The sequence below is a fragment of the Halichoerus grypus genome, chromosome 13, assembly GCF_964656455.1.
Source record: "Halichoerus grypus chromosome 13, mHalGry1.hap1.1, whole genome shotgun sequence".
Classification (NCBI taxonomy): Eukaryota; Metazoa; Chordata; class Mammalia; order Carnivora; family Phocidae; genus Halichoerus; species Halichoerus grypus.
The window spans coordinates 13,478,301-13,505,619 of NC_135724.1; the positions used below are offsets into that span (position 1 = coordinate 13,478,301).

Here is a 27,319-nt window from a genome sequence, read left to right on the forward strand (position 1 = left end):
AGAGAATCTCAAGCAGACTCTGGGCTGAGTGCAGAGCCCAACACAGGGCTCAATCTCACGACCCTGAGATCATGGCCTGAGCCGAAACCAAGAGTCAGATGCTCAATGGACTGAGCCACCCATGCACCCCGGCATTCCGCATTTTAATAGTTTTTCTGGAGCTCAGTATTGGGACTTCTATTAAAAATGCAAAAGGTTAAGATTTCAAGCCCAGCAAAACTCTTCTACTTTTAGACAAAGCCTTGATTTCTGGCCCCCAAAGTCCCAGAACTGTGAAACACTCTCAATTCCTTATCATCTGTCTGTATAGAACAACACTTTTAACAATTTCATCTGTCTTCAGAAGGCTGATAGCTCTTAAGGGAAGGGCTTTCAAATGTTTGATAGTAACCAAGAGTACAAATTACATTTTACATTACCACCCAGTACAGATGCAACATACACATGTATAAGTGAAAGTTTCACAGAAGCACCTGGGTGGCTCAGTCGGTTAAACATCCGACTTTTTTTTTTTTTTTTTTAATATTTATTTGAGAGAGAGAATGAGACAGAGAGAGAGGGCATGAGACGGGGGAGGATCGGAGGGAGAAGCAGACTCCCTGCCGAGCAGGGAGCCCGATGCGGGACTCGATCCCGGGACTCCAGGATCATGACCCGAGCCGAAAGCAGTCGCCCAACCAACTGAGCCACCCAGGCGCCCCATCCGACTCTTGATTTGAGCTCAGGTCCTGGTCTTAGAGTTGTGGGATGGAGCCCCATGTTGGGCTCTGCATTCAGCCCAGAGTCTGCTTGTCCCTCTCCCTCTGTTCCTCCCCCCACCTGCTCTCTATCTCTAAAATAAATAAATAAAATCTTGGGGTGCCTGGGTAGCACAGTCGGTTAAGCACCCAACTCTTGGTTTTGGCTCAGGTCATGATCTCAGGGTCGTGAGACTGAGCCCCATGTTGGGCTCTGCACTCAGCCCAGGGTCTGCTTGAGATTCTCTCTCTCTCTGCCCCTCCCGCTTGTGCTCTCTCTAAAATAAATAAAATCTTTTAAAAATAAATAAATAGTAAATAAAATCTTTTTTAAAAAGTAGAAAAAAAAGTTTCACAATCACTACTTAATCTGACTCTATTCGTTTCTATCCTACTTAATTTTTTAAAGTGTTGGTAGAAACCCACCAAATTAATGTTTTACCCCACTAATCAATTTGAAAAAAGAACCACAATTATTAATTGCCTAGCAACACCACTTAATAGCGGGGATTCCAAGTGAAGAAAAATTGCATACAGTCTAACAGAACTATTATTTTGGAAGGTATGAAAATCTGCCTGGCTACAAGGCTACCAGGTAAAGGAACAAAAATTATACAGATGGAAGAATTGTTGAATAAGAACACAAAAAGAATTAATTTTAAAAATTAAGTACAATTAAGAATTAATTTAACATTTATGCAATACTACAAATTCATCTACAGACCTTATCCCAATTTCGTTAATTATCCCACTGATGTCCTCTGTCTGGTCCAGGATCCAATCCAGGGTCCCACATACGTTTTGTCATCATGGCTCCTTAGCCTCCTTTAGTCAGTCTTATTTGTCTTAAACAACTTTAACACTTTTGAAAAGTACTAGACAATTATTTTGTAGAATGTCTCTCAATTTAGATTTGTTTGATGTTTTATCATTAGAATAATGTGCATTTTTGGCAAAAATAGACAGAAGCGATATTGTGCTCTTCTATCAGAAGGTACATGATTCTCAAATTCAACTCCCAGATAGTCTTATTAAGTAGGTCAGGGTAAGGCTTCAAAACTCTGTGGAATTAAGGATTCTGATGATTGGCCATACTGAATCAGTAGAACAGAGATAAGCACCAGAAATCTGCATGTTTAATATGTACCCCAGGGCATTCTGTAGACACACTTTGAGAAATACTGTAATTTTATTCTCAAAATATCAGAACTTTACAAGTTAGCTCTCTTCACTTAAACAAAATAGTGTAGGCAACTTAGCTCTTAAAAATGCCAGAAATCTCTGTCTTTGCCAAAAGGCACCAGTTGTCATGGTCAATTGATCACGATCTCCAAATTCTCTGTTCCCGTTTAGTCCCCTTGATATTTACACATGTACTGAGTCACTAAAACTTATGGTCTGTAATGTGACTAATACTCAGGGGATATTTAATAATTACCATGTATTTCATTCGCACATACACTCTCCCCACTCCCACCCCTTAAAGCACCTTATACTGCTCTAACCAGGGATAAAAACAGACCCTAATATCCACCAACAACAGGAATCTACAACTCTCCTTTAAAGGTTCAGCTGTGGCTTTGTAAATTAGACCGGCCTCCTACAGCAGCAGCTCTCCCACCATCAGATGAGTGTGCAGCTGTGAGATGGACCAGGAGGGGGCCCTCACCGAGATTTCACGAATAGAAGGGTGGCTGTACCTCATCCATCTGCTCTGTGACCCCGGGTGACTATCTACCCCACCCTGCCCATCTGTTGATAAAAACTGATTATCTGAAACTCCTGGGGGCTTCCATCAAGGAGATCTTCAACTCTAAGCAAAAAGAGGTAAGATAAGAGATCTAGGACAGTGAGATCCAGATTAGAATATTGCCAGTTCACCCCAGAGAACCAAATCCCACCCTCATCATAAGACACAAAATCACAGTCAACTTCTCGGCAACACACGGTCCATCACATCTCACATCTGTCTACAGTTTTTGAGCTGCCAATGAAAAGCAAGTCAAAATAAACAAAACTCAAAGATTAATACAGAGAGTAAACTCATAAGCTAACATTGCTGGTTCAAGCCCTAAGAATTTTAATAAAATTGGTCTAAAGTTTTCATAGGAAGAGAAAGGTATTACTAAAAGTCATCTAATTTAAAGCAGGTTTCCTTCTCTCATTTGGTTACCAAATACCTTCTACCACCAGGTAAGGAAAATTAATATACACCACTCTAAAGCTGTAATACTTAACAGACAACATCATGTAATTAAAACCATGACATTGGTTCTAGCAGGCAAGACTCAGAGCTAAAGAAAAACTCACAAGAGAGTCAAAGTTCAGTCTTTTGCTCTGTGTCCAATGACGCATGTTTTTCTGACAGTTCTCTTAAAGCTTCCAAGCACAAGTTCTACTTAGAGCACGAGCTAAACCATTTATAACTTATGAAGACTTGTATTCAGGCCCTCTCTTCAGTTATATAACCAAAGACAGAACCGGCTACAGTAATTTATTACCACAAAAGAAAGAAAGAAACAAGGAGCATCTATATATTTTTAAGATTTGTATTTTGGAGCTAACTGAATGGAAGGAGGATTGAAGCAAAGTTTCATTACTGCCTGAAGCTATTTACGAAACAAACAGCTCTGTATTATCAAACAGCAAAGTGCCATTCTTCACGCCAGGAGCCTAAATTAAAACCAACCGTATCATTTCCCCTCTCTTTTACCCTCTGAAACCCACTTTTTATTATGGTTTATTGTGTAATTATTTTAAAGTCTGCATTAGACTGTGAGCCCCTTGAGGGTACTACCGATGTCACTTTCAATGCCCTGGGGCACCCAGCACAGTGACTTCAATGTCCTGGGTCAGCAAGATGTTGGCCTGGATCATGCAAACTAGAACAAGTCACAACTGAACCCACCTGCAAGAAGCTTGTTACAGAGATTCTGTCCTCAAAAACCCTCTTTCATATTTTGAACTCCATGTTTTCTGGGTTGACCTGCTCCCACAACTGTCAGTTTTGGTTTATTCCTTCCCCCCAAACTCCTCAAACCTAATACACAATATCGCTCCATTTTCCTGAATGTAAATTAAGCCTCAGTAAAAAAAATAGAATTTTAAAAAAATTTAGATAGAGGGGCACCCGGGTGGCTCAATCAGTTAAGCGTCTGACTCTTGATTTTAGCTCAGGTCATTATCTCAGGGTTGTGAGATTGAGCCCCATGCAGGGGCTGAGCTGAGCATTGAGTTGGCTTCAGGTTCTCTCTCCCTCCTTCTCCTTCTGGCCCTCCCCCCGCCACTTGCATGCACACTCTCTCTAAATTAAAGATTAAACCTCCATTATTTAGGTTTTGGAAAGGGGAAAGTAGACATATTAACCATTTACAAAGCAGTAAATAGTTCAGTGAGAATCATTATCAAATATTCTGTGTTTCTTGTCTTCCAACAAGTGAAGTAATACAAGAATGTCGTTCAAAAAAGCATTCATCAACTTTATATTATCCCTTTCACAACGCTATCTGCCTGAGAGGACCAAAACTCTTAACTCTTCTTTCTGACTCAGAGTCATGACTAATAATACACCATGCTGAGAGGTGGCTATTATCATGGTTGGAAAACAAAAGCACTGAAATACGCTTTCTTGAAAAAGTTCATTTCAGCCTTTTTCGGTCATTTGCTTTCCTCTCATAAAATGAAGGAGGATGCCCACTCCTTGTAATTCGCCTGGCCTCCCACTCGGGACTTTCCTGTGCCAGAATTACATTTCACATGGCCTGCCCTCCTCCCAAGACCTACAGAGGCTGGCGAATCCCCCCTCCACAGCTCCTATTTTCCAAAATGCAGCTGGCTCTGGATAGACCCATCTATTTAGACTGGGAATTACCGCCTAAATGCCTTCAGCCTACACCGTTAGCGCAGCTTATCCTCTCCATGACAGCAATGTCCTCTTTCAGTGGCTTGATTCAGGTCCCTAATTTTCCACGTTGTGTTACTAGAAATATTCCAGTTCACACAATCCTTCCACTTCCAAATTACAGATTCCATTTGGGAACTGTCCAGAATATGCAACATGGGAAAACCGAGATTCACAGTGAGCTGCGCCGGGTCACAAAGTCAACAGTAAGCAGAATCACCTGTGGAGGAATTTAAATTACAGCTGCCCCACTCAAATTCTTTTCTGAACACAAAAACAGTCTCCTCGACTTCACTTATGAGCTCCCCCTCAGGGACATGTTTTCAGATCTGTCCCAGCACCAAGGAGATTCACTGCTTACTGATTGCTTCTAGAGAATTAAAAATATACAGAACTGTCCTTTTAAAAAATGAATAAAGACTCATTATCTACTGGAGAGTTCCAGCCTATTTATCTACTCCATTAGCCATGAGCTTATCAGACTTGGCCAGATTCAGAACCGGTTTTATCTCAGACTCCTATATCGGATTCTATCTATCTACTTGTTTCTGTAGATTCAGTGTAGACGCCCAGGAGAACAAGTAGATTCTCACGATAAAACTGCACCTGAGTTTTGCCTAGTTAGCCTTAAGAAAGAAAACACAAGGTTACAATATCACTTAGAATTCTGCACAGGGGAAGAGACTAAATCCTACAGTATTCGGGACAACAAAAAGCATGTGTCTATAGCCACCCACATGCCGTGCACTGCACTGCTGATCCTTGAAAAACACAGGTTTGAACTGCATGGATCCACTATACGTGGATTTTTTTTAATATAGTATAGTGCTGTATATGTATTTTCTCTTATGATTTTCTAACATTTCTTTTCTCTAGCTTATTTTATCATAAGAATACAGTATATAATATACTTATACAAAATATTTGATAACTGACTGTTTATATTATCAGTAACGTTTCTGGTTAACAGTAGGTTATTAGTAGTTAAATTTGGGGGGGTCAAAAGTTACACACAGATTTTTGACTGTGCGGGGGTTGGTACTCTAACCCCCATGTTATTCAAGGGTCAACAGTATTTTGATATGAATGCAGAAGTAAGAACAATTCTTTAAATGATCTTGAAACATTGCTGTTTTTTGTCAGGGGAATGGTATAGCACTGGTCAATTACAATTTAACAATCCCATTTTCTCACAATTCCATTATTTCTCTATAACTATCCCAGTAGGAATGCATTGTAACTTATATTAAGTACAAAGAATAAATGTTTTTTTAAATGAGGAAAAAAAAAAACAAAAGGAAAAGGCAGGGAGAACTAAAAATGTTCTCTGTCTTAATCCGGGCAATGACTATAGGGGCATATATGTAAAAATTCATTGAGCAGTATGCTTAAGAGTTACAGTTTTTTGACTATAAGCTATATTTTGATTAAGAAGTTTTTTTTTTTTTAAAGGACATAGGAAAAAAGATGAAAATCCAACAGTGAAGGTAGTATTTAAAATTCCTTAAATTTTCTTTTGTTCATTATATAAATATTTGTTGAGCACCCTGCTTAATTCCAGACACGCTGCAAAATGCTGAGGATAACACTATAATTAAGACACAGTCACTGGACACAGCGTTCATAATCTAATAGGGGGGACAGACAGTAAACAAGAATTTATAATACAGTGTGTGATGAGTATCAAGACAGGAATAAGCACAGGGAGCTTGGTACACATGGTCGGGTGTCTAATTCACTTTAGGAAAGCAGAGTTCTTTTCACCAATGAAAAATCACACACGCTGAAACATATTTCAAATTTATATTTTAAGGCAGAAAGACCCATCATTGTTTTCTTCTGTAAGAGAACCACAAAATTAAACTTTACTTTTTTGTCTTTCTCATGCAGTATAGTAAAGGTTAAATCCTTCATATCATCTCTAAAGTAATGGTCACTCACTAAAAATAAACATTAGCAGAGGTCAAAATGATGCAGGCCATCAGGCTGTGAGCCTTTTCGTATGATGCACAAGGCCCCTGAGGCAAACAAGATGTTCTAAAGTAAGGTAACACTCAGTTAACCTCAAGCTTTCTTTAAGGGAAGTTCTGCATGTGGCAACTCTCCACAGAAAAGAGATTTCACTGAATGTTTAAACTAACCTCCCCCTCAAATCAGAAGTAGTTTTTAACTACTTAGTGACATAAGCTATTTAGAAAAAGTTTGTTCTAAAGAAAATAATTTAAATGCAAAGGGAAAACTGTGGTAAATATAAGGACAATTGGTCAGAAAACAACAACAGTGAGAGAACTTAGCAAACTCTAGGAAAACTATGTCTGTCACCCCAAATCACAAATATGTGAAAGCAAGAGTAGAGAATCCTAAGATAATTCAGCTAAGACTGGAGCAACCTGCTCCAGTTATGACCAGGTAGCAAACTTATGCTGTGCTTATGCTTATGAACGACTCAACTTACTCCTCTCAGAAAGCAGCAAAATTAACGAAGAACCTACAGGATATCCCCTGACTCCATCCCCTACCAAACAGAGAAGTGGCTGGAGAACCATTTTCTTGGTAAAACCTCAGATAATCAGAAAATCTGCACGAGGGGCGCCTGGGTGGCTCAGTGGGTTAAGCATTTGCCTTCGGCTCAGGTCATGATCTCAGGGTCCTGGGATCGAGCCCCATGTTGGGCTCCCTGCTCAGCGGGGAGTCTGCTTCTCCCTCTCCCTCTGATTCCTAACCCCGTGCTCATGCTCTGTCTCTGTCTTTCTCTCTCCCAAATAGATAAATATAATAAAAGAAAAGAAAGTCCACACACCACGTAGGACAAGAATGCTAACGAGGGGGCATTCCACAACTCTGATGAATAACCCAAACAAACAAGCTACTGTACCTGTCGGCCTTCATCAGCAGGTTCGGCGGCAGCTCCAGGAGCTGGTTGTGCTGCACATCCAAGACCTCCACTGAGGTCCTCTCCAGCCTCTCGGGTAGCCTCGTCAGCTGGTTGTGTCTTGCCAGCAGCTTCCGGAGACTACTATTACAAAATAAGCTGTGCCAGAGGGGACAAAGACAGAAGGAAACCTACTTAGCGCTAATTTGGGATAAGGAATAAAAAAATGAACAGGAGTCGAACACTTAAAATGATCTCTCCAAAGAAACATAAATTTATTCTGAGCAACTACAAATTCCTAAGCTCAAACTTGGAGCTCTTTATATTTCAATACTTTCCATACTGTAAAACAAAAAAAAAGAAAGAAAAGAGGGTGGGAAGAACGATCAACAGGATTATTTAACAAGGAAGCTCTACTTAATGAAAGAGAGAAAAACAAGTTTCATAGAAGATCCTGAAGGGAATAGTCTAACTTTGCTAGACTCAGAAGCCATGCTTTAAAAGGCTGTAGGCTTCTCGAGGTAGGGCTCATGTCTTGTCTGCCATGGAACACAGGCGTTTTACCCACAGCAGATTCTCAATAAATAGAGTCGATCAATTTTTACCTACAGGATCAACATTAAATAAGGATTCTTCTCTCTGATTAAACTTTTACAAATGCCAACTGATAAAATGTTACATTTTTCCTCATTTACATTTCACAACCACAGTATTTCTCCCTTTCCTTACTTCCCTAAGTGTGTATATTTTTCTTTTCTCTTTGGTTTAATCCTAGACAAAACTGAGACCCCTCCCAAAGAGAAGGAAATGCACTTAATTCACTATTCTCTTTTGTGCCTAGAGAGCTGTTCGGAACCCTGGCTATGTTTCTTCTACGGGTTATCAAAACCGCAACAAATGATGAATACTTTAATCAAATATAAATCCGCTGTATGACCAAATTCAGACTTCTTCAACAGTCGTAGAGAATAAAACAGGCCCCAGGTTTAAACACAGAAATGTGGGGCCCGTGGCATAGCAAGGTTATACTTTGCATCAGGATCACTCTGGAGGGAGACCTCATGTACAGTGCTGTCAAAGAACGAGGCCACCCCCACAACCTCCTGCCTTCCACCCTGTGACCTCACTCAGGGACCGCCAGGGCTGTTAAAATCACTCCACGTGACGGCCGAACTTTATTCACTTTAAATGTCAAAACCAGATTCTTTGTTCACAGAGTCGCAAGCAACCTGTCTCAACGCTGCCATGATTGGTACCTGGCATGGCATCAGTGTGACAAGACAGATTATCCAGGACAGTCATTCAGTCACGGTTTTCACAGGGGGGTGGTCTCTGTAATTCACCTCAACCCAGTAATTCAGGATTTGGTTCACTAATTTTACGGTCTTACTGGGCCTGGGGTGCAATTTAGGATTCAGAAGGGAGGATGTGTTATTTATTATTTACACACACACACACACACACACACTTTATCCTTAAATAATGGATAACTGAAAGACAGATGACAAAATCTTTACCTTGATTTTTCCAAATAAAAGAGATGTTACAACTCCAGTATGAGTCTTAAATGCTAATTACTGGACTTAGCTGAATTCTTCTGGATACTAAGCATTAAAACACCTTATTTTCCTTTTAATACATTTCCATTTCTAAATATTAATTTGTTTTGTCAAATCCTTTACATACATTGCTTAGATAAACAAAGCTTGACTATCAAATCAGCTTCTAATGAACTGTTGTCTTGCTGAATATTAGATCAATGATAGAGCTGATAGTTTGCAACTAAACACAGTAAGAAAACAGTATATATTGTTTTTGTCCCACACGTTACACACACACACACACACACACACACTGTTTAATTCCTTGACCACGGGGCATTTGCAATTTGCTTTTAAATAAGCATTCGTTTAGATCCCCAAAAGAGCCCACCTAATGCAGATCAAATCAAAGATTAATTAACTTGGGGGAAAACTGGATAAAATATCTGTTATCTTTACTTAATTGTTGGGTTCGTGTACACAATATCTTTGTTGAAGCCTACAGTGAAAACAGAGGCCTTAGACACCACTGTGCTGCTTATCTGTTGGATTGGGGAGGTTGAAATGGGGAAGAGAACAGAGAAAACAGAAGAAAGGTAACATTGCAAGATTTTTTTCAACAAATTCTTTTTCCCCCATTAGTAGGAGTCTATCTTGATTTTTGCTGTTTGTCTCCTGAAAGGGTCTCTCTCGGTTGGCCTCACACCTACACACACTTCTGTCCACAGGGCACAGCACCAAAGTCCTCTTAATAACGGTGCTGGGCTGCACGGGGTCGCCAAAAGGCTCAGTCAACAGAAAACTCTAAAGCAGAAAGCATTTTCAAACAGACTGCAATTCCAGGTATAGCATATGGCCAAGGAACAAAGTAAAATCAACTGAGCTTTCTAGGGATCGAAATGCAACCCAGATTTCTTTTATAAGATCTATGTTCTAACAGTGTTAACCAACAGAAATATAATGCAGGCCACATATATAATGGTAAATTTTCTAGTAGCCACATTAAAAATGGTGAAAAGAAACAGATAAATTCATTCTTACATTTTATTTAACCCAATATATCCAAAATATTATTTTAACATGTAATTAACATACAGTACTAGTGAGATACTTTGCATCTACTGTACATTGCATACGTCGGCACTTCTCAGGACTCGCCACATTCTGAGTCTCAACAGTCATGCGTGACTAGTCCAGCCGCACTGGACAGCACAGTTACATGTCGTATAAAAGACAGACAGCATTTCCACCATCACGGAAAACTCTATAGAATAGTACTGGAATAGGCTACCTTTTGTTATTAATTGCATGGCTAGTCACTAACAGTCAATAATATTTTGTACCAGAATTAGTTAACCTGAAGATATTTGTTTGTATCTAAGGACACTAGACCTCATGACATGGCTGTGTTACAAATCTTGCCATTAAAGTGAAAATTATGAAATAAAAATAATACACATTAAGACAGAAAAGAGAAGGAAAGAAAAGTTCTTGGACCTTTATTCCAAATTTCATACCAAGAAAAACAGAATCTAGTTTGCTCTTTCTAGGTTTAATGATCTAATAATTCTTTTTTCCAAAGTTATGTTCAAGGAAAACTGAGAATTATTTGTGGGGAAGGTAGACATGTTAGGTCAACAGATAGAAGTGAAAGATTCTGAAAGAACTGAAATTACAGAGGTGAACACACTGTTTGCTGAGTTTTCAAACACTGCTTATTTAGAAACATCCCCTAAGCACCACCCCGCGTGGCTTTGGAAAGCCTGGCTGACAAAGTCTCACCCTACTCTCTACTGCATGAAAAAAGTTTATAATTCAGAGATACCATATGAGATAAAAGACACTAGAAATAAGGTTTTAAAACAAATTCTTTTAGGAGTTCATAATAACAAGCTAAATTATTAAAAAACTGCTTCTCTAATTTAAGATTCTCTCACTCAATCTGTAATACTCACCGTGCAGGAAGTTCACATATTTGATTATGGCCAATATCCAAAACTTCTAGCTTTCGGCTTTCGCATACCCACTCAGGCACATTTTCTAAGCAGTTCCTAAATATAAGAATATACAATTTTTTTTCTTTGATTGGAATTTGGCCTAAAATATGGTTTGAAACTCAGAATAACTACACAAAATAAATAAAACTTCTAACAAAATACCAAAGTATAGTGAATATTAATCAAAAGGATATGTATATTCACTTTAATCTAGAAGCAAGATGAAGTGTGACAAGGAAGAGGAAAGAAAGAAAAAGTAGAAAAGGACATAGGTATATCATCTCTAAAGTCTTAAAAAAACAAAAGGTCTGGTTCCCAGAATTGCTATCCTACGAAGTCTATAAACCCATGCAAGCTTAGCAAGAGGATGTCTTATATTGGAAAAAACAAAACAAAACAAGCAAACATACACATTCTTTCAATTAAGTAAAATGGCATAAAGTAGTTTTATTTTCCAATTTACATTTTTAATACTTCTTAACTCCAGTAGGTATCATGAAAGCATAGATCATAGATAAAAGGAAAGAAATGGCACCAGTTACCAGTCTCACCAGAGACCTGTGAGACTCAGAATTATTTGAAAACATTAACTTATGCATTAAGATGGCAATTATAATTAGCAGAAACAAGTGAACTAAACTAATGCTGACTTTATCACTAAATGAACTCATCACTTCTTAGACAAATCTACTACAATGAGTAGCTCCCCAGTCATGGATGATTAGCCCTTTCTCTTCCTTTTTAAATGCGTGAAATGACCAGGCACAAAGAATATAAAATGATATGTACATTATGAGCACAACTCTTTAAAGACAGATGAACAATTCCATGAAAATATGATGCTTCGGACAGGACTATATCAAAGTGAAAACCATTGTGATATTAAAGGTGGTAGCATGATTACAAATCATGTTCTTTAATTTTGCTAGTGTACTAACTTTTCAATTCAAATACAGAAAAGGTGGCCTTATTTTCTTAGTGTCTGTACAGGTACACATGGTTCTGGCTTTGAAGCCCTGAAGATCGACCCACTTAATTATTTTATAGTAGTTAACCCCTAAAACATCTTCATAAGATAGGAGAGTGAAAGTCCCTCTCACTATAAAGAACCTCAATATAGAGCAATAAAACTATCAGCGATAAAAATAACCTGGAACTTCGAACTTGAGGGCCTAGTAAACACCATGATGGGTGACAGCTCAGTTCCTGTTGATAACATAAATACTCACATAAAAGGAGGAGGACATAGCTCTGAGTAGAGCTATGTCAGGGGGGTCAGTTTTTCTCAGAGAAAGTCCTATAGTTAGTTGGGGAGGGGAATGAGGCACAGCGAGTTACACTGAAGATTCTGGACATGAGAATTATAAAGAAAGATGATAGCATTTAAGTGGCAGAATTCAGGGAAAAGCAAGACAGGGTTTCCAATTCAATCTCACTTAGGGGTTTCAGTGGGAACCATTTGCCAGTTACATCCTATAAATAAAAGGAGAATAGATTTACTCTATGGCCGACTCTGAAATAAATCTGTTCAAGATATTTATATATACCCAGGTATGCAAACCCACTGCAGTACTGTTCTTAAAGGCTGAAGATAACAGCATTCAAGACTGTTAAAAAAAATAGGTAAAATCTGACTTCAAGTTTATTAAACAAAATTGACAAGAATTTAGCAGAAAATTCATGAAGCACTATTCATAAAGTATTTTATAATTATAAATTTCTGATAAAATTTTAACTGTAATAATTCTGACACTTTCTTACATAATTCTGAGAACCTTATTAAAATAATTATTTGCATATTTTTATAACCAAGGCAAATTCTGCACCTGACCAATCACATGGCAGTTGTACTGGATTTTGCACACTGATATGAGTTAACACTTGCTACACTGAGTGGGCCACAAACCCCCATGTACTGTGGTTGTTCAGAAAATTTTGGATATTTCCTTTGGAGTTATGTTAAAAGTTTCAGTTTTAGTGTGTTAAGATTATTAAAGTCTAATTTGTATAAATACATGCTTTATGCCTTCAGAAAAAAGTCTACTATATTTATGGGAACTGGAGTAAACCTGACACAATGCAGTAGCGAATGTGTATAAAAGGTGAGATAGTCAGCCTGTTTGCAAATAAGCTGAGAACAGTGAGCAGGCCGGATGGAAATCCTACTTGGGTAGGCTTGGTTGCTATTTTCTAAGGGTTCTTAGCAAGAAGATATAGGTGCAAAATAATAGAGGGAAGGAAAAAAATATCAAAGAGAGATAGCACAACATTTTTAAAATGAAGACTGAAGATATGGCTAATATAATTAAAGAAATTCTGGACCTTCCAGCCGTATGACACTCAACTCATTAATCTTTCAGGCCCAAACATGGTGGTCAAATTGGTGTCTAGAGAGACATAATACCTTGATTCTTCTATTTTGAACTATAGTACACAAATGTAATATTTTTTTTTTTTTTTTAAAGATTTTATTTATTTATTTGAGAGAGAGAGAGAGAGCGAGAGAGAGCACATGAGAGGGGGGAGGGTCAGAGGGAGAAGCAGACTCCCTGCTGAGCAGGGAGCCCGATGCGGGACTCGATCCGGGGACTCCAGGATCATGACCTGAGCCGAAGGCAGTCGCTTAACCAACTGAGCCACCCAGGCGCCCCACAAATGTAATATTTTAACTAACAGATATTTACGTAGATTTTTCAGAAGATAAGTAAAAACTATGAATTTAATTTGTAATATTTTTTAAAAGATTTTTTATTTATTTATTTGACACAGAGAGAGAGAGAGAACACGCAAGAGCACAAGCAGGGGGAGTGGCAGGCAGAGGGAGAGGGAGAAGCAGGCTCCCCACAGAGCAGGGGGAGCCCGATGTGGGACTCAATCCCAGGACCCTGGGATCACGACCCGAGACGAAGGCAGTCGCTTAACCAACTGAGCCACCCAGGCGCCCTTAATTTGTAATATTTACCGTCAAAATACATAAAAAGTCTTTAGGCATAAGCTCAGACAGGATGATCTAAATAACTTTCAAGCAGACTCTAGAGTACTCTAGGACTTGGCATCTTACCTTGAAACATCCATGTAGGACAGATAATTTGGAACTGGGTAAACATCCAGTTGAACAAGTTCTAGGAGGCAGGGAAAAAACACAAAGACATTACCATTCAAGTCACACAGAGACTTTTTGTATGTAGAACATCATCACTGTGCTTTATTCACCATTGTTTAGGTTAGGAAGTACAATACATCCATTTGTTAAACTTGGAAACCACAGGAAAGTACAGAGAACTTCCAATTTAATCACAAGATCTTATTCAGAGATTGAAATAAATCACTCCTCCTTTCCTACCTTTCCCCCACCCACTTACTGTGGCTCTCCTCTTGTTATACATGCTGAATGTTACCTGGAAGATTAACTGTATGAACAGTTTTTTAAATCTGGAATTCCTTCCATAAAACCATATGCATCTGGCTTTTGCCTTTTTTACTCTACTGAAACCATACTCTTGAGGGTCACAAATGACTTCCTCCACTCAAATCTGAAAACCCTTCCTCAAAACTGTATGAAATAGGATACCACCATCCACCTAGGGCTTCGTTTCTAAGAGTAGCTTCTAGATGTCCTTCTGATTCTCCAAACACTCACCCTGTAATTCACCAGTTCAGCGTCTATTTGGTTGCCTATCCTGGCGCCCGCTGGGAGGGTCTTCTAAATGGACTCCTGGTACCAGGGCTCTTCTCTTTCCCAGTTAACCTTACTTCCACGGTTGCAGGTGCCACCTCTAACAAATGTGCCTCAAACCAACATCTGTAGTCCTGAGTGCAAGTTCCCATTTGCTCCCATGAAAACCATTACAATGATGGCGATTAGCAAGGTGGTAAGGGCTCCACTCTTCTCCCATAAATGCACCCTGTACATTACTTTAACCAGAACAGTCTTATAGCATCACTTCCATTACGTGTCCCTCTACTTAAGAATCTCCATGGGCTCTCTAGAGTTTACTGCACTAGCTTCAAAGCTTCACCGTCTGACTCCAAGCCATGCATTCCATAACCACCTCTTACCATTTTCTAGTGGGCACCTATGAGTTCAGAATTCCCTGTTTTCTCCCATCTGCCGAACAGACCACATTCAGATTCTTTCCTCTTCAACACCCACTTGGTGCCTCCTGGCTATCCAAATCCTATAACCCTCAGTGACTTGTAGCTATCTGACATTTGGCTTGTTTCTCTCATGAGATGACAATAAACTCATTTCAAAAAAAGAAAAAAAATCCCCTATCCTTTAGAACTCGTGCACTACACTATTCATAGAACAAGTACGTGATAAACAATTGTTCAACTTGTAGTACTGAATAGTTGTTTTCACTCAGTTTTCTGATTGCAGGGAATTGAAATCTTCACTTTAGTAACATATGTCCCTATGATCTTTTCTTTTTTAGAACTGTCATGATTTCCAGATTCTGAAAGAGAGATCTCATTAAATGAGTAAGACTCCTGATTTGTGGTGTCCCTGTGGGTATATAATTCAGGTCTCTCTGAGGATTAGTTCCTTTGTTAGTGGAGCATGAAATCTGAGACCCTGAGTGGAGTCCAAAATGGACCTTCCTTTCATTTTCACTCTCCCATATTAAATCATGTTCCAGATTTACTATCTTAACAGGGTAGTCCAAGAAATAGTTTATTAAGGCCTTTTAAGCAGAGGAGCCAAATCAAGAGTGGGGGAGTAACTTACCTAAATATCACAATATGAGAAAAACAAGTTGGGACCTATAAAATCTTCCATTTTGGTTCTTTTAAATACCATACCAGCATTCTTCTTTTATGATTTTTACCTCAGCAATATCTGACACTTATTTTATTAAATGAGCAAAGTAAAAATCAGAGTGAGGCAGAGATGATGGTGCTGAGTCAATTCTTGGAACCAGAAGAGAAACTCTGATGTGGTCTATATCACATACCATTAGAAGCGGCATAGAGCGCTTTTAGGAAATAGCCACAGATGTTTAATGTCACCAGCTGATTCCTTTCACAGTGTAAAACTTCAATGTTGTTGAAAATCATGGCATCTAGATCACCAAGCTTATTGTCGCGCAGATCAAGCTGAGTGACGTGCTGGAGAAAATCCACTTCATCTGCTATTAGCTTCCTAATTACGTTCAGTCTTGAGGAGAAAGGACACAGAGACTATAATTAACTGCAGTGCTATAAATAAATGGCCACACCCTAATATGCTGAGGTAAGGAGAAGTCTCACTATATTATAGTCCTCCATGATTTCTTTAATCTCTACATCTGGACTTCCTTAACTGGCCAGATTCTTTGGTTATTTTTAGCTACAACTCCATGAAGGTCTTAATCTTGACAATATATTCTGAAACACAATTTGGACCACTTAGGCTGGAAGAGAAGCACATATGTTGATTTTCACCTTAATTCATTTGAAGAGGAAAAAAAAATCCACTTAATCATTTATTTTCAAAGAATTTAGTTGAAAGAACACAAGAAACAAAACCTAGAACAACCTGTTAGGCACATTAGAACTACACTGAATATTTAAGGAAGGAGAAAGGATTAGTGAGCAGGGAGATGAGCAGTTCATATAGGACAGAATTTAAGGGAGAACTTTGGGGTGGGGGGAGGGAATGAATGGGAGCCACATATGCACCAGAGATAAGAATGCAAACATCTGGATTTCTGGCTGGCTCAGGACCAAGAACTGATTACCAAAACTATCTCCATCTTAAAATATTGCTTGAGGGGTGCCTGGGTGGCTCAGTGCGTTAAGTGTCCGACTCTTGATCTCAGCTTAGGTCTTGATCTTAGGGTCGTGAGCTCAAGCCCCATGTTGGGCTCCATTAAAAAAAATAAAAATAAAATATTGCTTGGAAGAGCAAAGCACAGAAAATACTTTGGCATCTAGGATTCGCTGAGAAATTACAAAACAAGGACAGCAATGGGATCAATAAATCTGGGATAGAGCAAGGCACGGGAAAACTGGCAGAACCTTGGCCATGAGAACTAGTTAGCTAACAGACTGAAGTTGCTATGGGTGGGTTGCCAAGAAGATAACTAAGTAGTAATGGGGACTAGGAATCAATAGAATGAAGATACACTTAACTTCAAAAGGGAGAAAAACAGATGAAAATCTCAATTCCTAGTTTGCTAGGCTACCCCCAACTCCTTTACAAACAAACAATAAGAACCCTGTACTTCTCATTACAAAGCCAACAAAGTGCTGAAATAATGTACTTGGTTAGAAGAGCATTAATATGAGGGTTGGAGCTTAGGAAAAAGCTAGTTTCTTGGTTGTGAATTTTTGCCCTTTGAAAAAAATAAAATAATGATAACTGAAGAAAATAAAATGATGGTAATTGAATTATTAATAGTAATATCATAAAGTCACTGAAACGCAAGGATGAGTGACAGATAGCAAAGAGTTAGGATTTGTCAATCTGTAAGCATAGCATATGGCCTCTTCAAATGTCCCCAAGAGGATTTGTTTTTTTTGCTTCTTTTTTTATTCCAGGTTGTAAGATTTAAAAACTGGCCTCAACCCAGCAATTTGCCTATTTCCAAATGCTCACTAGATTACTAGTATATGTACACAGAATTTTTTAAAAATCTCATTTTAGGGGCTCCTGAGTGGCTTAGTCAGTTAAACGTCCGAGTCTTGGTTTCCACTCAAGTCATGATCTTAGGGTCATGATCTCAGGGTCGCGAGCCTGAGCCTGAGTCGGGCTCCATGCTCAGTGCAGAGCCTGCCTGTGATTCTCTCTCCCTCTGCCTGGCCCCTCCCCCAGCTCGTGTACACACTCTTTTTAAAATAAATAAATCCGGGCGCCTGGGTGGCTCAGTTGGTTAAGCGACTGCCTTCGGCTCAGGTCATGATCCTGGAGTCCCGGGATCGAGTCCCGCATCGGGCTCCCTGCTCAGCGGGGAGTCTGCTTCTCCCTCTGACCCTCCTCCCTCTCATGCTCTCTGTCTCTCATTGTCTCTCTCGCAAATAAATAAAATCTTAAAAAAAAAATAAATAAAATAAAATAAAAAAATAAAGTTTAAAAAATAAATAAATCCTTAAAAAAAAATTAAAAAATTAAAAATCTCATTTTGGATACAACAGACTATAGAAATTGAAAAAATGTCCCATGTTCTTCTTACTTTACACTGTAGGTAACTTTCATAATGTGGCATTATCATCTTCATTTGAAATAGCTCCCTCCTGTAATTTCACTGTATTAACACTAAAATAATTAAAGGTTCATTTAATGAGGAGACAAAAGAAAATCTATAATGAGAGGGAATTGTTCAGTTTAAATTGCCAAGTCCTGTCAGGATTCAAATTCAAAAGTTTTCAGGCTGAAACCATAATATATATTTAGGATGAACTTTCAAGGAGGCAAAATGTGATTAAAATTTCCTTCCAATAATCCCCAGTAAACACAACCATTTTATTTATTTCATAAATATTCACTGAGGTTTACTGTGTGTAGACAGGCAGTATGAAAGAGCATTATGTTCTAGTGCCAGTTTGCTGCTCATCACTTTGCGTTTGACCTTGAACAAGTCACCTAGTATCTCTGCTTAAGCCTAATTCTAATCTGTAAAATGGGGATAACACCTTGTCAACTACAAGGCAGCTGAAAAATGAAGTATGTGCCCATAGTATGCAAACAACGAAAGATACGGTGATGATCAGGATGATGACCTATGGCTTTGTGTCAATAAGAGATGAAGAAAAGGTGTTTGTCAACAGATTTAGTATGTTAGTGAGGAAAATCACATATGCTTTAAAATATAAAGACTACAAGTATGTGTTAAGTGCCATAACTGATGTATAAAATACAGAGAATGGTCAAAAAAGATGCAATGGACGGAGCACCTCATCTGAATCCCAAGGGTAGGCAGAATATAACAGATATGAATGGGAAAGAAAGCAGTGCATGAGTTAGGGCAGAACAGCCTCTGGACTGAAGAGAAAAGCACAGGGAGGACTTCACACATGAGTGCAGGAGCGCAAGGCATGTAAGAAGCTGCAAGGGGGGCTTAGTCAGTTAAAGTACCAACGAAGTGCTAACGCTGGATAACAAGGATAAAGAAGAGCAGTGTTTCTCGGTTATCTGTGGTGAATGAACTCTGTTCTAAACTTCTAATCTATCATTGATGTGTATAGTCTTACTGTACATGACCAGGACACAGCCCACAGCACAGGCAGCTCCCCAAGTGAATTCACCAACAGCTGAACGAGTCTATTCCCCATACAATGAGATGAGTTGCTTATATGAGTCTACTTGCATACTGTGGCAATGTCAAATCACTGTATGTTTCTAAAACATTAAGTCTCAATTTCTATACATATTTCATTGTAGAAAGGTAGCAAATAGTTGGCTTACCAGCACAGGTCAGAGGACCACACTTTGAGTAGCTCTGAGCTAGAGCTGCATCCCCAAGGGACTCACAGGCTAGTAGGTTGAAACCAGATAAGAAGAGTTTAAATACCTCCAGCCAAAGAACTGAAGGCTCTGGGCAAGACTGTGCTTGCTTGAGAGGCTACACAATGGAAACAGATGCAGTAGTGAGAAGGAAAAGGAAGGGACAAAGAGAGAAACCATTGTGAAAGAAGAAACTCATAGAATCTGGTGGTAGACCAGAGATAGGGTCCAAAATTTCATGTCTATAGACACAATGAAGTGATGTTGCTATCAGTAAAATAGGAATCCAGGGGAAGAACTAGTTGAATAAAGAAAGAAACTGAACTGTTTCACAAGGGGTGTGGTGAAGTGTGCCAATGCGGGGAACCAAGGTAAAATTATCCAGGAGGCACCTGAAGTGGAATTAGTCCCAAGAAGAGAAATTAAGGGTTAGAGAAAGATTGGGGTCCTGCAACTGATCTCATCTAGAAAGATCCAATTAGAACTAGAAATCTAGGTGACTCCATTTAAAAGCGCTTAAATGCTTTAATATGAAAGTTTTCTAAATCCAAGCGACTCAGAGACAAATAATGTTAACAATTTAGAAAGTTAACAAGAAAGTTAAAGTGTTTAGTGCCGTTTCCTGTGACATTCCAAAAAGTTCTCAAAGTCAGATAAAGTATTACCATTTGTACTCCTCAAATTAAGAATTCTAGGTCTTCAAATTGCTAACCAACACTTCCCCAGGTGATTTCTTTAGTCTGAGGAAAGGGAAAGGCAAGCAATTCTTGTTTTTGTTTTTGTTTTTTAAAGATTTTATTTATTTACTTGAGAGAGAGAGAGAGAGAGCACGAACGGGCGGGAGAGGGAGAGGGAGAAGCAGACTCCCCACTGAGCAGGGAGCGGTGAGGCTCGAGCCCAGGGCCCTGAGCTCAAGACCTGAGCGGAAGGCTGACACTTAACCGACTGAGTCATCCAGGTGCCCCAAGGCAAGCAATTCTTTGAGGGACTGGAATAAATGAGTTTCCAAGGCCAGACCAAATAAATGCAGAAGAAAAGGAGCAAAAGATGATGCTTCTTTATACTGACAAAAGTCAACAGGTCTGAGTGAGGGTCCAGGGTTACCAACAGAGAGGAAAGTGGGTAGTAAGGCAAAGAAAGAGCCACCTTTGACAAATGGGAGTTGTAAAGAGTCCAAGAATGATAGCTAAGCAGGTTCCATGAGTAAAAAGAGTCCTCAATTAGGTAATAAGAATGATACATAAAACACATTGGAAGTGTGAGGCATTTAACTCAATTCCTTCCCAAACTCTAAGAATTAGGTTCTATTATTAACCATAATTTAGAGATGAGAACACAGTTGCAGAGATATTAAATATCTTGCCCAAGATTTAATGTCATTATTACGTGGTCATCAACCCCTGGCTAATGGAGGAATTAGTTTGGTTGAAAAAGTATCAAGTTGGGCAAATCAGCATGAAGGCCTAAGCCTGATATGTTGCTTTGCAGGACCTCAGTCCCATGACAGACTAGTTTTTCCTTAAAAAAGAGAAATTTAGAATAGCTTCCTCCTTGTGTACTGGTTCTTTGTATGTTAGAACTAAAACTGAACCTCACATACTTAGGGATAATCACTGAGCATCTTTAATGTAGCAAGGACTATGCTAGCGGTTTTTAGTTGGAGTTTAGCAAGATCAGGATTCAAAATGCAGGTTCCTTGCTCTTGTGAGGTGTGAGAGTGGAGGTTCTGGTCAAACTTGGGCCTAATGAGAGGTTATGAATTTTATATTTTTGTAAAGAACAGTAAACTAAGGGCAGAGCCATGTGGATAGAAAAAATAGGAAATTAAAATAAATAAGTTAAACAAATAATTTAATGAATACATTATATTACATTAGGGAAGTCAAGGAGGGAAACACAATTTAAGAAAGAAGAGATGCTCAATGCTGTTACCTATCTCAAGCCACAGAAAAGGAGGACAAAGAAAAAATACTCACTTTGTTCTCAATGATATGGTTTTCATTCACCATAAATTGCAACTAACCAGCTTGCTTGCCTTTCAGAAGAATGTCACCAAAAGGGCTATAACCTACTCCTAAATATAAGCCAACCACTTAAATGGGATATATTTCTTAAAAATAGTTACCTTAGATCCACATGTTTAATGTGAGGCATTTTTCTTAAAGCCTGTAGCCTAAGGCTCTCCATACAGTTTCCAGACATACAAAGTTTATCCACAGCAGTCAATTTCTCCAAAACCTCTGGAATGTCAGTGAATTCATTGAAAGAAAGACCAAGATAACTAAGCTGATGCATGTTCTCCAACTCAGGAGGAAGGGCCTGGAGAAAGTTTCCATCCAACAAGAAAGTCTGTAAGCTAGTAAAGAAAACATAAGAATTATAAAGAGAATGTAAACTTTACATGTTTATTATCAATGTCCAAGTTCCATAAATATAGATGATATTACTAGTAAAAGAAAATGAACTACCTTTTGCAAAATGCATAAAGGCAAGGCCCGAGGCAATAATACACCACAGAGAAAAGATCAGAGATAAGCATCATAATCTTTTACTGAAAACCAAAATTATGACCCATTTTCCCAACTTGGATAGCCATAAATGGGAACAACGTGAGCTAACTACAGTGTGAAGCAGCCCCAAGACCCATCTTTCATTGTTACTTTAAATATTAAATCTTAGAATTCAACATAACTCAGAAAATGAGAAAGTAAGCATGTCATCCCATGGGTAGACACACTCATCTGTGGGGATCCTCAGTTCTAAACAAGGATATTTTAATTTTTTACAAGACTTTAAAGAGTATAAAAGCTAACAAATGAACTCTCCAGAAGAGCCTGACGTCTTGCTTTGGAGCCAAGAGTTCCATGACCAACAGAATAAGTTAACTAATCTCTTAAGCTGTGACCCCAGTGCGGCTTCCCCAGGGGTCTCTGAGGGATATCGTGCAGTGGGGCTTGAAGTACGCACTTGTGCATAACCCCGACGGCTGCGGGGACGGCTCGCAGGGCATTGCAGGACACGTTCAGCTCAGTCAGGGTTGGAATATTGCAGACTGCTAATGGGAAGTCCCCTAAATGATTATTGGAAAGGTTAAGACTCCTCAACTTGGTGAACCTGTTACAATAAAACAAAAGAAAAAAGACAAGTGTCAGAGATGCATAAATCACATTATTTTAGCATAGCCTTAGAGATAATCCAACCCAATTCAATTGAGGAGGAAATGAGCCCACAGAGGTTAAGCGCACAGGAGAGCTGGAGTGCACCTCTTCAGACTCTAAGGCCAGTGTTTTACCTAAAATATAAGTTATATTTAAAAACAAACAAACTTGTCAGTCCAGAATGAGATTGAGTATTTGAAGATGTGAGTTCCGCTGGAGTAATTTTTTTAGCTTTACCCGGGCCAGCTTCATTAACACACCATGACGTGATAATGGAGAGAGAGGGAAAGAACAGGCAGATCTAGCCCTTCCGAATTTCTGTGTTACCCACACAAGTCAAAAATCTTTCTGCTCAAAAACTAATGATGTCATGTATGGTGATTAACATAATAAAAAAAAATCTTTCTGCTTCATTTATCCCCAAATATAAACCTGAAATAAAAAATTAATTTATCAGAACTACACACTCTCTCAGGGAACCAAGTTTTTATAGTTCCAAATTTAAGAACCAATTATCATTTTTCAATCTCAACCCAACATTTGATACTGCTAAGCACATACCCTTTCTGGAAAAGCTCTTCTCATTTCACTTGTAAGACCTTTTCCTCACCAAGCCTCTTTCAACACTCTTTGATTCTTTTCTTCTAGGTTTCTTTCCTTTTTCTTCATCTCTTCTTCCCCACTCCACAGTTAAGTGTTTCTCACAGATCTCTGCTTTGCCAGCTTCTCTCCTCTCTCTACCTTGCCTTCCTTGGAAATCATTTTACTGCTCTGTGAACAGCTCTCTCGAAACCACCACACACCACCCCCTGCCTCCTGGGCTACCCTATAGGATTTCCAGTGCGAAACTCAACCGATGTCTTTCTCCCAGACCAGCACTTCCTTCTGATTTATTTTTGTTAATGGCTCTTTCATTTTCTCAGTTGTCCAAGTAATTAAAGAAGTCATCTTTAAAGTTTTACTTCTCTGTGTTTTACTTCTCTGTCAGTCCACTGCTGACCTCTACCCTTTCTTTTTATTTGAGATGAGAATCAGATTAGTTATTGCATTATGCTCATTATTTTTAAAACTGACCAAGCCTAAATATTGGGCAGTATGTACAGTGCCTAGAACAGACATACACTTAAAACTAAATCCAATTCAGCATTTTTTTTTTTTAAGATTTTACTTATTTATTTCAGAGACAGAGAGTGAGAGAGAGAGAGAGCACGAGAGGGGGAGGGTCAGAGGGAGAAGCAGACTCCCGCTCGAGCCCGATGTGGGACGTGATCCCACAACCCTGGGACCATGACCTGAGCCGAAGGCAGACGCTTAACCGACTGAGCCACCCAGGTGTCCCTCCAATCAGCATTTTAAGGAAATTGTCATGTGCCTGATCTGTTGAATTTTATAATAAAAAATGCTAAGTTTTATTTAAAAAAAAATTTTTTTTTTTTTTAAAGATTTTATTTATTTATTTGACAGAGAGAGAGGCAGCAAGAGAGGGAACACAAGCAAGGGGAGTGTGAGAGGGAGAAGCAGGCTTCCCGCGGAGCAGGGAGCCCGATGCGGGGCTCGATCCCAGGACCCTGGGATCATGACCTGAGCTGAAGGCAGACGCTTAACGACTGAGCCACCCAGGCGCCCCATTTTAAAAAAATTTTTAAGACTTTATTTATTTATTTGAGAGAGAGAGGGAGAGCACACTCACGCACAAGCAGGAGGAGAGGGACAAGCAGAGAGAGAAGGACAAGCAGACTCCATGCTCAGGAGCCCAAAGTAGGGCTGATTTCATGACCCTGTGATCATGACCTGAGCCAAAATCAAAAGTCAGATGCTTAACCGACTGAGCCACCCAGGTGCCCCTAAGCTTCATTTTAAATAATGACATAAAGTTTATTCTAAACAGAAAGGTGACAGTTTAAAGTGTTACTTTGATTTTTCTTTTATAATAGCAATTTTCTTGAATGGTGAAGTGTAGACCTAATAGTATTTTAAATTAAACAAAAGGTTAAGAATTAACTGCTAAACCTGAATAATCATTTTTAATTTGCTTTCTACTTTACAATGTGATTCATTAGGCCTTCTTAAAACAAAGAATGCTTATCCTTTATTCTGACTAAATCATCCATGATCTACACTACACGAGCTAGAATTACAGGTGCTATTATTCCTAGTTCAGAGGTTCTCAAAGCATGGCTGGAGGACCCTGGAAGAGGTTGCTCAGACCCTCTTAAGAGAATTCCCAAGGTCAAAACTACTTTCGTAACAATACTAAGATGCCATTTGCCTTTTCCCATTGTCCTTTTCTCTCAAGTGTCCAGTGGAGACTCCCACCTGGTCTTTATGACAGCACACCCAACTGGATGCAGAAACGGAGAAATCCAACTACCTTCTATTAAGCCAGGCATGAAAAGAATTGTAAAAATATAAAACAATGACACTCTTCTATTTTTTTTGTTTTCTAAAATAGTTACTTCTCATAAAAAATGTGTATGTCAACAAGAATGGGTTTATTAATTTTCTAAATGAATATATATTAAAATAGTTCTCAGTTTAAGTTTTTAATGTTGTAAATATCAATAGATTTAATCCACATAAATAAAAACTGCTTAGGGTCCTCAATTTTTGAGAGAGTAAAGGAGTCTTAAAATATGGTTGCCAGATAAATACAGAAAATAAACACATTTTTTTTTAAGTGTAAAGTATCTCCCAAATATTGCATGGGACATACTTATGCTAAAAAAAAAAAAAAATTTGTTGTTGTTGTTTTTCCGAAATTCAATTTTAACTGGGTGCTTTTTTGTCCTTCTAAATCTGCCAACTCTATCCTGAAATAGATGAAACTGCTGTTCTAGTCCAAACAAAAACAGTATCCTACTTTCTAGATATGATTCCTCATTTGGTAGAACTGGCCACAGTTTAAAAATATGCACAATTAAACTGAACTTAGGAAAAAAAAAAGTTCCTCTAGGAAAGAAATAGACCTACCAGACATTATCCCACACAACAGAGTGGAGATGAAATGATTACAACTCCAAGACTTACTCAAGACAGCAAATGAGAGCACGCTTTTGGAAAAGTATTTATCAATAACATGGGGGGGGGGTGCAGAGAGTATATTCATCTTTGCAAACAAATTTACTAGAACCACACTGGCCCTGACCCAAAGGAAAGCAGTAGTAAGCCAAATGAGTAAAAAGCAGTTGAAGAAATAAACAAAAATAAAACTCTTAACAAGTACCCTCCATAGTCTCATGTATACATATATTTGCATTTTAAAATGGCCACAGGCTCTAAATATAAAGAACTGCAATTATTCTTTGCATCAATTCAATGATAAAAATACTACCAGACCTTATGATAAAGAGAACTGCCCCCAGTCCCAGGGGCCAAGCACCCCCCCACAGAACAAGGAGTCTGAGCTGTCCAATCAGACAGCAACAGCCCTCAGGGACTATGGAGCACCTGAAATGGGGCTGGTCCAAACTGAGATGTTCTCTAAGTATAAATAAACAATGGATTTCAAATACTTAATACAAAAGAGAATGTAAACCCAATAATTTTTTAGAACAGATAGCAATTTTGCTATACTGCATTAAATAAGATATATTATTAAAATTGATTTCAACTGTTTCTCCTTACTTTCTCTGTGACTATGAGAAAATTTAAAATTAACTTACGTGGCTCACATTTTACTTTCATGGAGAAGCGTTTTCTCCATGCTAACAGTAAGCAGATTTCCAGAATTCTTTACCCAAATGACACCAAACCTGCTTTCAGGGCTTGTGTGGGCCTCTTCCCTGGGTCCATCTTCCTCACCCATAAACCCTAGGCCTGGACAGCGTGTCCACAGCCCTGCAGTGTGAGGGATGGAGCTAGAGACAGAAGGAGAAGACATTTGGGCCACTGGGCCAGATCTCCCCACGCCGCCATATCCAGTATGGAATCCCAAGGGGTCTGAGGATTCTAAACTTGAATCTATGCTTGCAAGTCATTAGATGTGTTAAGGTAGGAGGAGAGAATATATTTTATTTAACAGTTTATTATCTTGATTATAACTTAAATATTTAGATATATGGTATGAGGCCTCCATTTAAACTCTTGCCCTAGACCTATACATTTTAAGGGCCGATTCTGATTTATAAGTATCTTAAATTTCTTTCCTTCCTTCTCATCACATTCCCCACATCCCTCATATTCCTCCCTGTGCAGCCCATCCCCCAAATTCTTTCCAGAAAAGAACACAGTGTTCAGCAGACTTGTTTAGCAAACAAAGCGTGAATTGTTTCTGAGAACTCAAGTTCTTGGTCCCAACACATTAAAATTCATTTGTTTTGGAAACTCTAACCCTTACCCTTCTTAGAGTTCCACTTTTTCTTTACAGATGTGGAAAGCAGTCCGATTACAGGCATCTGCCAATTCAAAAATCCCTTCAGAGAAAGATAACCTAGAATCTACTTCTCTCAGGTCTTAAAATGGTGAAGAGATACCTGGAGGCAATGTTTAAGTTAAAAGAGAGATAAGAAATCAAAATGGGGAGTGGATGACCTTTCCTCCCTTTACCTTCTTTCAAAAAGAATGCAGAGGAGGGAGCAAGGTAACAACATAGGGTTAGGGAAGAAAAGACTAGAAATCTCTATGTCTCCTACAAAATAAGACTTTTAGCTCTGTCACACTAATAGGTGAACCCCATAAATTATCAAATG

General features: G+C 38.8%; 1 protein-coding gene across 1 annotated transcript in view; it reads right to left on the reverse strand.

The window, feature by feature from the left end:
- The window catches only part of PHLPP1 (PH domain and leucine rich repeat protein phosphatase 1), a 217,184-nt gene that overhangs the window by 31,750 nt on the left and 158,115 nt on the right, over positions 1 to 27,319 (reverse strand). The window contains exons 5-10 of the mRNA XM_036081813.2: positions 22,441 to 22,587; positions 21,599 to 21,829; positions 16,004 to 16,206; positions 14,110 to 14,170; positions 11,007 to 11,102; positions 7,514 to 7,669 (exon numbers count right to left, since the gene is read on the reverse strand). Of these exons, the coding sequence (XP_035937706.2) occupies positions 7,514 to 7,669; positions 11,007 to 11,102; positions 14,110 to 14,170; positions 16,004 to 16,206; positions 21,599 to 21,829; positions 22,441 to 22,587 (894 nt within the window). The remainder of the gene's footprint in view (positions 1 to 7,513; positions 7,670 to 11,006; positions 11,103 to 14,109; positions 14,171 to 16,003; positions 16,207 to 21,598; positions 21,830 to 22,440; positions 22,588 to 27,319) is intronic.